The following is a 13,124-nucleotide window of genomic DNA, read 5'->3' on the forward strand; positions in this document are numbered from 1 at the left end:
TCCTCTGCTGCCTGGCAGTGCCCTGGAACCAGCCTAGGTCAGGTACGAGTGGCCTCGAAATAAAGACCCACGTCTCCACAGCCCCGTGTACTAGCCTGGCCCAGTTGACAGCTGAAATCCAGGCGGGGCTGAGGGGCTGAGCGCCCAGGTGCCTCTCTCTCCTTCCTGGCAGGACAAAGGCAGGCAGTTCAACCACAGCACAACTGAGTCCAGCCCATGAAGCAGGCGGTGAGGCAAGCTTCCGAGCCATGTGGCTAAGTGACTGAGGGTTTGTTGAAAGCCGTTAACCACCAACGAGGTGCTCAATCAAGCCCCATGTGGGGGACAGGTTTCAGAAGTGTGTCACATGGGTAAACCGAGGCCAGGTGATCTCCCTGTTTCTATTTCCTCCGGGTGGCAGCATGAAGAGGGCCACCTGGGCTCTCCCACAGGGCTGTGGCTTATGACTGAGGGGAAAAAAAAAAAAAAAAACAACAACAATCTTCCTTCTCCCCCAGCCTGGGTCCAGCTCTGCCAAGGGAGCTTGGTCACCTCACTAGGCCTTGGTTTCCCCAGGTGTGAACTGAGCATCCCCACCCGCCCCACACCGAAGCTGCTGCAGAATCCCGGAGACCCTGCAAAGTCAGGAGCCTGGAGCTCACTGTAACTGTCCACCCTCGTCACCCCACCTACGGGACGGAGCCTAAAGAAGAAAAAGAAAACCCTGTGCACAGAGTCAAAGGCTGAAGGCCTGAAGTGGTCACCTATCTCGGAGGCTTGGTTTCTGCCTCAATGCAAACCTCACAGAAACTCATGTGGCAAGGTGTCCCCACAGGGGGCAGGAGTCACGGAGACACGGTGAAAGGAGGGATCGTGCTCGGTCATTGGGAGCACAGAAAAAAAAAAATCAATATAATCAATGCAGTCATCCCCTCTGCCCCCTTGTAAAAAAACCAGTAATTCACACTCGCATGGGCACAGGGGACTGAGACAACCTTTCTGGAAAGCAAGTCAACAATATGAAGCAAGACCCTTAAAAACGTTCCTGCCTTCTGGCCTCTCTATTCCACTCCTGGGAACTCCTAAGGAATAATCCTGAAGGCAGACAAAAAGACAAAGACTTCGACGCTTAGTCACTGTTAATCACAACGGCAAATAAAACAACCATGCCACCCAACAGCCAAGAAATAGTCACAACGTTAAATACATATTGATACACAATTCGGTACTTCAGACTCCTTAAACCAGCGTGGAACCAATAAATTTAATGCGATGCGGGAATGACGGTAACTACGACACAGTGAAACAAAGAAAAGCAAAACTTCTTCGTATCTAATTTTATATAATCCGGTGTTCATCGTGGCTACGTAAAAAAAAACTCACAGGACATAAAAACACACCAAAATATTAATAGGAGTTATCACTGGGTTTTGGGGGGCTAGGAGAGATTTTTATCTTATACTCTACACTGGGGTACGTTTTCCGAATTTAAAAAAAAAAAAAAAAAAAAAGAAGAACGTGGTTACCTTAAAAACCAGACAGAAACACTCAACGTTACGGTTGGAGACGACATTTGCAAAGCACACACCAGCGCCCGTCCACTCACTCGGCCCCGCAGCCCGGGCGCCACTCCGGCACCACTGGGGTCAGAACGGGGTGGCAGAGTCCCCACTCTGCTCTCTGCGCCCGTGTCCGTGTCCGGAAAGGGCTTCCAACGTCTCACCTGGAGGACTCAGGCCCTGGCGGAAGGACTAGAGAAGCACTCTTCACGGCCACCTTGGTTACTCACCCATAATTCCACAAGAGAAAAGTGTCGGTCCTTGACTCATCTTCTTTGGCGTGTGCTGAAAACAACCAGAAAAGCTATTCACTCTTCGCGTCATAAGAAGCACGTTTGCACATGACCCTGCACTGATCCCTTGCTAAAGTCACAGTTAAAGGGGTAACTGCCTCTTGCCAACGTCAGATTAGGGGACGGAGACAAAAGTGTTACGAGAGGCAACATCGGCCTGTAATCACACCCGGACTCCGCGTCCAAAGTCTCCAGTGAGCTACGGAGGCCGTCAAGTTAATGGCTTCAAAAACACACAAGAAAGCCCCATGGCTTCTGACGCTCGGGAACTGGGCCGTGTGAGTGACACAGACGAGGTGTGATACACACGGTTCCCCAAGCCGGGCTGCAGAGAGGCCTCCCCACAGCCCAGGCTGGGAGAAGAGGGGGCCTCTCGATGACAGGAAGAGCCCCCAGTGAGGAGCACAGGCCCATCTGTCACCCTCGGCTCCTTCCCTCCACCCCCCGTCCCCGCCCCGAGACACCAGAACAGCTCTTCCTCCTCTACACAGAAGCATCAGGTAAACCTCAGGAGGGTGGCCCTTCGCCGTGCAAGCTGCTTTGCCGCAACAAAGAGGCCCCCCCCGGGCACCCTCTCTGAACTGAAACAGAAACTCGAAGGTGTTATTTGGTCACAGCAAAGAGCTATGCCTTTCAGACTCCTTGGCACGGTATTCCGACGGCTTCCCTTTCCACTGGGAGCATCGTGCGTCTCCCCTCACACCGCACACCCACCCTCAACAAAATGCCACGGCCGCTGGGAGAGAAACGGGCCACTGGGGCCTCCACGAGAACCCCAAGACGGGACACTGCTCCGCGGCTACACGGTAACCTGAGCACGGAACATTCCGGGCTCCCCTGTGCCGGCTGCGGCGGGGGTCAGGCGGCCTATTCTGACCTCTGGTGAGGAGGAGACCGTGCCCACCGGGGCCCCAGAAAGAAGGCCCCGCCTCAAGCATTCCTACGACTCCTTCCCTCCTCCTTCCGCCCGTCACCCACTCGTAAGTACTGGAAATTATTCACACGCAGGCTGCACGAGGGGACTGACCACGTGATGGGGAAAGAAGCTCTCGGCCCCAGAGGAGTCGGCCCGTCCAAGAGAACTCCATCTTCTGGGAGGAGCCCCAGGCAACAGGGACACGCAGGCTTCCAGGCTGAGAAGAGGGCGGGAACCCAGGCCCTGGTGCCTTAAGGGCCACAAGGCTGAGAGGGAGCTGACTAGGAAAGACCTGGCCCCACCCGGATAAAGGGGCGCCAAGGGCCTGTCCCCAGCTCCCCAGTTCAGAGCCCTCTGCGCTCAGCCAGCTACGTGTTCATCCATTCAGGTCACTAAGGGGCCATCCCGGCCAGCCTGGGACACAGAGGTGAAGGACGCCCACCCTGGTCCTCAGGAAGCTCACGTTTCGTGGAGGACAGAGTCACACAGACGAAACATCGCACGACAGGGATCGTGGGAGCGGAGGGGAGAGGACCCAGGCCAAGGGTGCCGGGGCGCGCGAGGTCGGGGCCGGTGTCCTGTGGGAAACACCGGAGCCGGTGAAGCAGAGGGGGCGGGGCAGGGCTTCTCCGGTGCCCACTCCTCGGTTGAGAACAAGAATCCTATTTTCAGGACGGGCTGCCCTCCTGGATCCCACAGTGACTTTAACCATCCAGTCTACGGCCAACCAGGAAACAGCTGGAGAAAGTCAGATGGCCGTGTCTGCCTGTCTTCCAAATGACTTGGCTCCCACAGCAGGACGCGCGCTGAAAACCCACACCGAAGTCACCAAAGGGGAGTGGGTGACAAAGACCCAAGAGCCCGGCCTCTGGGCAGTGCCGCCCCCGACACCCAAGCGTGCAGCCCATGGCCACCAGGCAGGCTCCGCTCCCGGGGGGGAGGGTTCACAGAGGGAAGTCGGGGTTGGCTGTGCCAGGGGCCTCGCCTGCCGAGGGAGAAAAACTCCAACGCTACAGGGGTACCCTGGCACAAAGCAAACACCTGCTGGGGAACCACAGCCCCCGCCCCGTGGCCGGGTTGGGGAGGCAGGTGGCAAAGTGAGCCGGGCGGGCGGCGCACAGAAAAACCAAAGTGGGATGGGGCCGGGGAAAGCAGAAGAGAGCAAGGACCCTCGGGCAGCCCGCCTGCTGCACTGCCGCACAGATGCCACGGAGGACGGCTTGGGGTTTCCAGACGACAGGAAGCGAGCCAGTGAGCCAGCGCGCTGACCTGTCAGCGGAGCACGGCTCACGGGGCTTTTCCTCCCACTCGGCCGGCATGGCCAGCCCACAGACGCAGAGGGAAACCACTGCGCCAGCACACGGGGGCTCCCAGGCCCTCGCTCACCCGTTCATTCGCTCAGCAAGGATTCATCCCCGTTGGCTACGGCCGCTCATTGGCCAGGCCGGGGAGCACACACGTGGAACGGGGGCGCGGAACTGCCACCGCTGCCCTCCGCTGTTAGACCGAACCAGCCTCCTAACCCGTCCCCAGCCTGTGCCGTGGGCCCATCGTCCGTTCTCCACCCAGAACCCACGGAGGCCAGCCGATGCTGCTCCTCTGCTTACAAACCTCCAATGACCTCTCACGGCAACCGGAATGAAACCCGCCACCCCTCTCCCTGCAGCCGCCAGGCCCACACAAGCCAAGCCCGTGGGACACTGGCCCTCCCAATGCCACCTCGAGTCTTGCCACGACAGGCTCCCCGCCTCACTCCTGCCGCACGGCCTCCTCGGCCACCCTCCCTGACCGCCCCAGGCAAAGGGCACCCTCCCCACCCGTGCTTTTCTCCACATGGCCTTGCAGGCAGTACGAACGCTCGGCAAAGGCTCCTCGCGGCACAGGGCACAGGTGGGCAGCGGTCATTCGCACCCAGATCTCACACCACTTGAAGGAACATCGCCACGTCCCCTGTTCTCACGAGCCCCACTCCTGCTTGCTCACCGAGTGCGTGAAAATGCACGACCCGGTAATGCAGCACCCCTTCTTCTGCTTCCAGCACCCCACTTTTGCACTGGGACCCCTCCCTCCACACAGCAGTGTCTTGGTGGGACTGTGTCCCCGTCTCCCCTGACACGGGATGGGCACAGGACGCGGGTGCGGCCCTCTGCTCTGCGGCCCGGCTCCTGGACTGAGCAAGTGCTGGGAGTCGGCAGGGAGGCCCTGAGCCTGCCATGAGCACCTGCTTCCAAAAGCCTCCGAGCCGCCCTGTCCCTGCCCTCTCTGGGACCTCATTCACCGCTCTCCCGACAGCTTCCCGGGACGTCAGGCCCAGGCATACCCTGACCAGGCTCAGGTTTCCCTGAGCCCGACACCAAGCTCCCGTCTGGGCTCCAGGTGGCCAGAGCCGATTTATCCCAAGTACACCTGGTACATGAGGAAATTCCTGCTGGTATATGCCACTCTGCAGCCAGCCTTCCCACTCCGTCAAACCCTCTGCACCACCGCAGGAAGGATGGGCCAGCCAGTCACCATGTGGTGAGGCCCGCCAGGCCCTGGGGACTCCTAGCCTCAAGGTTCATACGACACTCAGTGTGCACACTGAAGCCAAGGCCTTGGCTGGTGTCTGCAGAAAATACTCTATTTCTCTGTGACGCCTCTACTCCTAAGCCTACCCCAGGGCAGGGCCTGGTCTCTGTGATACTCCTTGGGTCACAAGACAAGGTTTTGGCACCAGATCCTCCGCAGAGAAGGCAAAAGCTGGAAATCAAACTGGGGCTTCAGGGGCCCATCTGAATAAAAAGACAATTCAGGTCTTTACTTAATGAGGAACTTGCTCAGACAGAAAATGACAGAGCTCATCTCTGGCCATAATCCTGCTTCCTCAGAACGTTCTTCTGCAGGGCAGTGACTAAAGCAATCACATCACTCCTTCCCCATGACAGTGTGATGGGGAACCACAACGTGACACAGTCGGGCTCACACCCACGCACTTGAGCAGGACAAGCAGGGCACCCCAGCCTGCTGAAAGGAACACAGTGAGACCACGGCTGTGGGAAGAAGACGGAGCCACGCCTGACAAGGATAAAAGAAGCCAAAGAGGGACGAGTGCCCCTGTGTGGACGCTCCCAAAGATGCCAACACAGACGGAGTGGTGACCCTGCCCCCCAACCCGGGCGTCAGGGTTGGCCAAGGCGTGGGTAGCGGCTAAGGGTAGGTGGGAGAAAGGCACCGGACTGCCGCGGACCGCGCGTGCACCCCAAGGTTCTAACTCAGGCCAGCCTGGGGCCTGCCAGCGATCCCGGCTGGGGCTGCTGCGCCCCATGCCAACTCAGGGTGGCTGTGGGTATGAAGGCTCTCCGTGCCCAGGCAGCTGCGTGCAAGGCCTGGACGGCCGGGCTCTTCCCAAGAGGCAAATCACAGCCTCGGCATCCTGATCCGACAAGAACAAAGTCAAGTACTTGCTCCCAAAACCAGTGTCGGCTGTTGTAGGAAACACCTCGAGGCTGGGGAAACGGAAGCAGCCACTCTCCACCCTCTACCCTGGGACAGTCTCCAGACTCGAGAGAGAGGGCTGTCGCTGGCCGGGGGGGGGGGGGGGGGGGGGGGGGTGGAGGCAGGCCGGGCCAGGGAAGATGGTCACTCGGGCCCCGGAGAACGGGCCATGGCCTGAGTGTGGGCGTGCAGGGAGGGGCCGGAGAACGCCGCTCCCGAGGTCAACCGTCCGGGCTGCCTTCCAGCAGCAGTAGCTAATGTTAGAACACGAGGAGGAAGAGCCCACTCTGCAGAGGAAAGCGACCAGCAGAGTGGGGGAAAGGGGAACCGAGCACAGTCCTCACTGCTGTGCAGTGTGCAAGCCGGACCGGGGCGGGGCCGGGGCCGGGCGGGGCCTTCAGCCCTCTCTCCCCAGGGCCAGGCAGCCGAGCACTCCTCGGCCCTTTTTTCTGGTTTCCTACATCTCTCTCGGGAACAAGGCCAGTCACTTGTCCCCCGCATTTCGTTTTTAGAAAAAGAACAAGAGACCTCAGAGGGCAGGGAGGGAGGGTCTACAGGCCAACTTGCCCCGTGTCCCCAAGGTCGCTGGGTGGCCCCCAGGTGACTTTCACCCACAGTTTCAGACTTTCTCTCTCTCACTGCTGTGTGTCCGGGGCCTGCTCCCCTAATTCCAAAGTGGTCTGTGACTCATGTTTTCTTTTTTAATCTGAAGCCCCCCCCACCCCCCCACCCCCGCCCCTGCTTTCTGTTATCTTCTTAGCCTGCTTAGAAAACAAAGGAGAAACACTTTTCCATGTTCCCGTTGTTATCTTGATGGTATTTACAGGAGGCTGGTGTTGCCAGTTTAGGAAGCCGAAGCAAAGCCCCCGTCTGCTTCCTCCCAGCACCGCCGGCCGGGGGAGAGAGCACACTCTACCATCACCGTACTCTCTCTTCCGTCTCACGGACGTCAACACCAGGCCGAGACGATGCGGGGTCTCCCTTCGGTTGCCGGCTGCGCAGGCCTGGACTTCAAGTCCGCTTCCCTCAACCTTCCTTTGCTTTCCTGAGAAGATGGGTCTCCCTTCCCAGGCTAGGGCTGGGCGGCCACGCTCTTGCTGGCAGGCACTCAGGCCCTGCCTCCTCGAAGAGCAGCTCAGCTGACCTGGGGCCCACGTGCCCCGGGACCAGCTCCACAGCCAGCCCCGGCCAGGCCGGCCCTGAGATGGGACCAAGTTCGGCAGCAGCTGCTGAGGCCAGCAACACAGCTGGAAGCGGGCAGGGACCCTCCCTGGGGACCTCCAGATGGCCCTCACCCCGGAGGTCGTTCCTTTTTGGTCAGAGCTACTCCAGATGTGTTCTTCAGATTTCAGCAGGAAAACACCCCACCCCCACCCCCCGCCAGCAGAAAGCCAGAGCAGCTCGTACCTGCACCTCGGCTGTGAACCTGAGCAGCAGCCAGAGAGGAACCAGAGCAAACCCGAGCTGAGCAGCAGCTGGGGTGCAGGAACCCACATTCACTCACTCTACAAATGTCCCTGAGCACCGCCCAGGCCCTGGTCTCAGGCACTGGGTACTCAGCAACGAGCAAAAGAAACAAAATTCCTTGCCTTCATGAAGCTCACATCTCAGTGAAGTCTTTCAACAAACGAGATCAAAATGTGGGATAGGCACTCCGAGGGAAGACAGACAGGGAGAGGGGCAGCAAGCACGGGAGAGGGGGTAAAGGTGGCAGAGTTCAATGATAGGTTAAGTGAGCAAAAAAGAAAGGGAGGGAGGGAAGGAGCCCTGCTAAGCGGGAGTGTTCTGGGCCACACAGGAAGTGCAAAGGCCCTGAGGCAGGCTCCTGCTTGACACGTTGAGCGAGGAGGCCAGTGTGGCTCGAGCGGAGTGGAGGGAGCAGAGGGAGAGCAGACAAAAAGCAGCATGGTCACGGAAAGCCAGAGGACATGGGCCTCGTGCCTCCCAGCCAGGTCTTTGGCATTTGCCCAACCTGAGGTGGGAAGCCCGTGGAAGGCTGGAGCGGGGGAGGGATGCATCTGCCTTGTAGTCCCTGTGGCTGCTGGGTGCGTAACAGGCTAACGAGCCAGAAGCAAATCTGTTACAACAAACTTCCAGACGAGAGAGGCCGGCAGGTGGGACCAGAGTGGCAGGAGTGGGGATGGCGAGAGAGAATCTAGTTAGAGACATTCAATGCAAAGTGGAAAGGAAGCCGTGATGGGCGGAGAGACCGGCCCACCTTCGCTTGCGGAATGCTTCCAGTCCAGTGCCCGGCACACCCACGGCGGGCCGTAAAGGCCTCGGGTCTTGGCAGCCTTCCCACACTCCTTCAAGGGCTGGAGACCCGGCCTGTCCTGTCCGCTCTTGGCCTGGCTGTCGGTGCGAGCCTGGGGAGGGAGCCCACGAGGGTGCCAGGGTGGGCTCACACGAGGGGCTGTGAAGGGCACCGGGATGGGTGCCTGCTGACCACAGAAGCGTCAGAGTGCTGGGGATGTAGCTATCTGCAAAACTCCTCCCCAAGTGTATTCAAGCCGGAGCGGGACCTCTTCTCGGCCCCTCTGCGGGGAAGCGGCCCCACTCACTTCTGAGGAGCTGGGGCTGGAAGGGGGTTAGGAGGCTACTCTGTTCTCAGTCGGAGAAGGCCGGGCCGTCTGCCTCTCTGGCCCAGCCCATCAGGCCGCTTGGTCGGAGGACAACTTGGGCAGACGGCGGCAGAGAGCGGCTGTCACCACAGCCCACCATCTTGGCCGCCAGACTGCGCCTTCTTTCCCCCTCCTCTCCCACCCCTGACATTCCCCAGGCGGCCGCCACCTCCCTTCCGGAAACCCCCTCCCCTCCCCGGGTGGAGACCAGAAGGAGCTGCAGGGACGGCAGAACCACGCTTGGTCCTATTTAGCAGGGCGCTGGCCGGACCTCGCCAGCTACTTCCTGAACGTACTTGGCCAGGCTCTGGGTGACTGTGCCCACTGCCCTGGCCTGCAGCATCTCCCAGAGTTCTGCTCCCGGGCACTCTGGATTCGGTCTGCTAAGCCTGCATGTTCGGTCCACAGCCCCAGCTGGACACCAGGCCTCAAGAAAGGTCATCTGAGATATGAGGCCCCCTGAGTCCTTACCAGCTCAGGGTTGAAGGTCCTGCATGCTATGGAGTCAGCTCCCTGGTTGTCGAGGCTTTTACTCAGGATCATCACCATGGTAAGGACCTCAGGCACTGGGCTCCATCCCAGGGTGGGCACGAGCCATCTTCGGTTGGGCAGACTTGGGCAGAGGGTGACCTCCTGGGCACCTCCCAGGTGACTGGCATCAGCAGTAACAGCTCCCCATCGGCCGCTTGCCCTCGGGCTGGGGCTCTTCCAGGAAATGGCCAAGTGCAGTCAACTCCCTGGAAAGACAACAGAAAGGCAAAGGGATTCAGGTCTTGGGAAGACCGGGGCCCTGAGAGAGCTGCCCACGCCCCCGCCAACCCCATGCCAGGACCCTGCTTGGAATGGAACTGCCTCCCTGCCGAAGGAGAGGCATTCTGGCCACAAAGTCCAGAATCACCTTCTCAGAGTCCCCACCCCCCACCTCATGCCAGCCTTGAGGCGTCCCTAAAGCCAACGCACTGGTGGGTCCAGCAACGTGTCTCAGGTTAGCCACATGGCACCTTTAAGACCTATCTCAGGGTCTGGGTCGGTCACAATCTGCTGTCCCCAGACTCTGCTCAAGTCACGCGACACCTTCCACCCAGCTGGCTTTACAGACAGCTTCGCTATATGCCCAAGGCTGAGGGTCAGATACAGACCAGCCCCACAGTCAAAACTGAAGGGGTCAGCCCTCAGGCAGCCTCAGTCAGCAAGGAAGCTACTACCCTCCTCCCGGTTATGAACAGAAGCTAATGGAAGAATCTGGAGGGTTTGTTTATTTGGAGAACTTACTTTACTTACTTATTTATTTTGAGAAAGAGAGAGAGAGAGAGAGAGGCAGAGAGAGAGGAAGAGAGAGAGAATCCCAAGCAGGCTGCAAGCAGACATGGCAGACCCCAACGCGGGGCTCTGACTCACGAACCGTGAGATCATGACCTGAGCCAAAATCAAAGAGTCGGACGCTTAACTGGCTAAGCCGCTCAGGCACCCTGGCCACGGAAAGGCACATATCTAGGGGCACCTGGGTGGCTCAGTCTGTTAAGCACCCGACTCTTTGATTTTGGCCCAGGTCATGATCTCACGGTTCGTGAATTGGAGCCCCGTGTGGGGCTCTGCACTAACAGGACAGAGCCTGCTTGAGATTTTCTCTCTCTCTCTCTCTCTCTCTCTGCCCCCCCCCCCCCACTCATGCCCTTTCTCTGTCTCTCAAAATAAATAAACTTAAAAAAAAATTTTAAAGGCGCACTATTTCTCATCCCTAGAAGGACATCTCAACAATGACACATTTGCAATACTGGGGACCTTTGTAGCCTGAGACCTCTCAGGCCGCCATGCCACACGGCCCACCAGCACCTCCTCCCGCGTCACCCCTCAAACAAATGCTGAAAGAGCACAGCCCTTGGCTCAGGTTTGAAAACGCGCTCCTTACAAACCAGTTTCTCTGATCCTATTTCCACCCTTCTGTGGTTACACCGTCAAAGGAAGTCACATCAGATGCAAGGAACCCGAAGACCACCATCACAAAGTAAAAAAAAATCATGACGATAATAGTAGAAAAGGCCAGCTCCTAATCTGTAATTAAAAACAAACTGCTCAGTGCAGGAAAATGTTCTAGAATCTGTTGCTCTGTGTAAAAATTAATTGCACCCTGGTATTTACTTGCTATCCAGATTGTAAATCATATTTTCCTGTTTACTTCGATTAGACTTTACAGTGGGTGTTATTGAAATTGCTCAATTACGGGCCAGCTGGCAAGCACAGGAAAATTACCTTCTACTGTTCTTCGAAAACAAGGTTCATCCAAAGTGCAAAAGCAAGGAAGGGAGGGGGGGAAATCAATACATTTTCAAAGGACTGGCTGTTCAGGAAGAGGCCTGGTGGAGGGTAGGCTCCCAGGTCGCACCGGGTGACCCGATGCGCACTTCAACGCCACATCGGCCTAGAAGCAACACATTCTGACCAAGAGTGAGCTGCTCAAGGAAAGAATTTCAGACCACTCCTCCAAGCTCCGGCCAGAAAGCTGAGCCAGAAATGCCCGCCAGCCCCCTGGATGCTTGGCTGGGGAGCGGGGCTGGGAGGCGGGGTGCTACGGACTCTCCCTTCAAAGGGACCCTTTGTGCCGCCTCAATGGCGGAGTCGAGGCCCGCCGGCGGCCATCTTCTTTCTGGGTAGGACCTCATGCAGTTCTGGGGCAGCCAGCCATTGGCCCAAGGCCCAGAGGTAACCTGCCCTGGCACCACCCCGCCCCCGCCTCTCATTTCCGTCTTCCCTAAAAGGCAGGCGGGCTCGGAAGGTACCAGCTCACGTCCTCCTCGCTCAAGGACACCTGGGGCGGAATCCCAGCTCTTGAAACGCACCGTCTGAGTGACCTTTACCAAGTTCAGTCTCTTTCTCTCTCCATAAACTACGGACGACAGCGCCTGCCTCAGAAGACTCCTGTACCATGTGACAACAGAGCTCAAACCCTTTGCTCAGTGAGAAGTCCTAGCTCATGTGCTCCTGTGAGGAAGTGCTCGATGAAGGGCAGCTACCGTCACAACTGTCGTCGGGGAGGCTGCGGGTCCCGATCCTTTCTCGGCAACGGCCGCCCGAGCAGCGATCTGTCCTCTCGGACTTTTTTAAAGAGAAAGTCCGTTAAATTGTTTTAAGGCCAAATTTGATCAGGATGCCACTGGTCATATGATGGCCCATCTCTCTGGTGAAACAGTAGGTGCTCATTAAGAATGATGCTGTGGGACTCCATTGCCATGGAAACGCATTAGGCCACCAGGATGCCGCCGACAGGCACCAAACACGAAGCCGGACCGAGGCAGCGGTGCGGGCATCCCTGCTCTTGCAGCTCTGCCCCCGCTGGAGCCCCGACGAGAGGCGGGACTCACGGCGGCAGCACGAGGGGCGAATACCGGAGCCCCACATGCTTCTGGAAACGGATGATCGGCAAACACGGCAGGCGCCCAGTGGAGAAGGGAAGTCGAGCGCGATGCCCGTCCTCGAGGGTCACGGAGAGTTCCGCGAACGCCGGCACTAATCTAACTAAGGCAGGCAGGGGTACGGGGCACCGGAGCGCAGTGGTAAACAGCCCCCCACCCCCGCACGTGTGCCGACAACATAACAGCATGACCCGCAAGAGCCCAGGAGTGGGGACAGCCAAGAAGCCACCACCCGGGGACTGTTCACACACATCGCGGCGGAGCCACGCGAAGGAACGCCGTGCCGCTTTAGCCACGGATGGAACGAGGCAACTCTGATGGTACAGATGTGAAACCCTCCCCAAGACACCCTGTGAAATGAACGGAGAGAGGAGAACAGCGCAGTCCCAAAAGCACGGCCGCCTTATGGAAGGGCCCGCAGTTCCAGAGTTCGAGGCACTTTGCTTGTGCGGCCTGGTGTGCTCCTTAAATCCTTCATCCAGGGCATAGGATACTTTTTTGGTGAAAAAGAAAATAGGCGAGATTTCACCAGGAAGGAAAGGCACACTAGCGGAAGTAAGACCGTAAGCAAAGCACAGTGGCCTGCCCTGTGCACGGGACGCGGTGAGCACACTGTGTGGCAGGTGCCACACAGGGTGTGTGGCAAGGAGAGGCGGCCGCCAGAACAAGGAGCTGGGACGGCCAGTTCAAGCCAAGAGAGCTCTGCCTGCCCACTGAACACAGACTTTTTTTCTTTTTTTTTTTCATGTTTTTTTCAGAGAGAGAGAGAGTGCACGCAAGGAGGGGAGGAGTAGAGAGAGAGGGAGACACAGAATCAGAAGCAGGCTCCAGGCGCTGAGCTGTCAGCACAGAGCCCGACGCGGGGCTCGAAC

The 13,124-nt window shown here is 58.3% G+C and overlaps 1 protein-coding gene across 1 annotated transcript in view; it reads right to left on the reverse strand.

Annotated features, from left to right (window-relative positions):
• Positions 1-9,610, reverse strand: part of FAM53B (family with sequence similarity 53 member B) — a 75,811-nt gene extending 66,201 nt beyond the window's left edge. Inside the window, exons 1-2 of the mRNA XM_058698047.1 lie at positions 9,314-9,610; positions 1,769-1,823 (exon numbers count right to left, since the gene is read on the reverse strand). Of these exons, the coding sequence (XP_058554030.1) occupies positions 1,769-1,823; positions 9,314-9,391 (133 nt within the window). The 5' untranslated portion in view covers positions 9,392-9,610. The remainder of the gene's footprint in view (positions 1-1,768; positions 1,824-9,313) is intronic.
• Between the last annotated feature and the right edge of the window lie 3,514 nt (positions 9,611-13,124).

The sequence above is a fragment of the Neofelis nebulosa genome, chromosome 13 (assembly GCF_028018385.1).
Source record: "Neofelis nebulosa isolate mNeoNeb1 chromosome 13, mNeoNeb1.pri, whole genome shotgun sequence".
In the NCBI taxonomy this organism is placed as follows: Eukaryota; Metazoa; Chordata; class Mammalia; order Carnivora; family Felidae; genus Neofelis; species Neofelis nebulosa.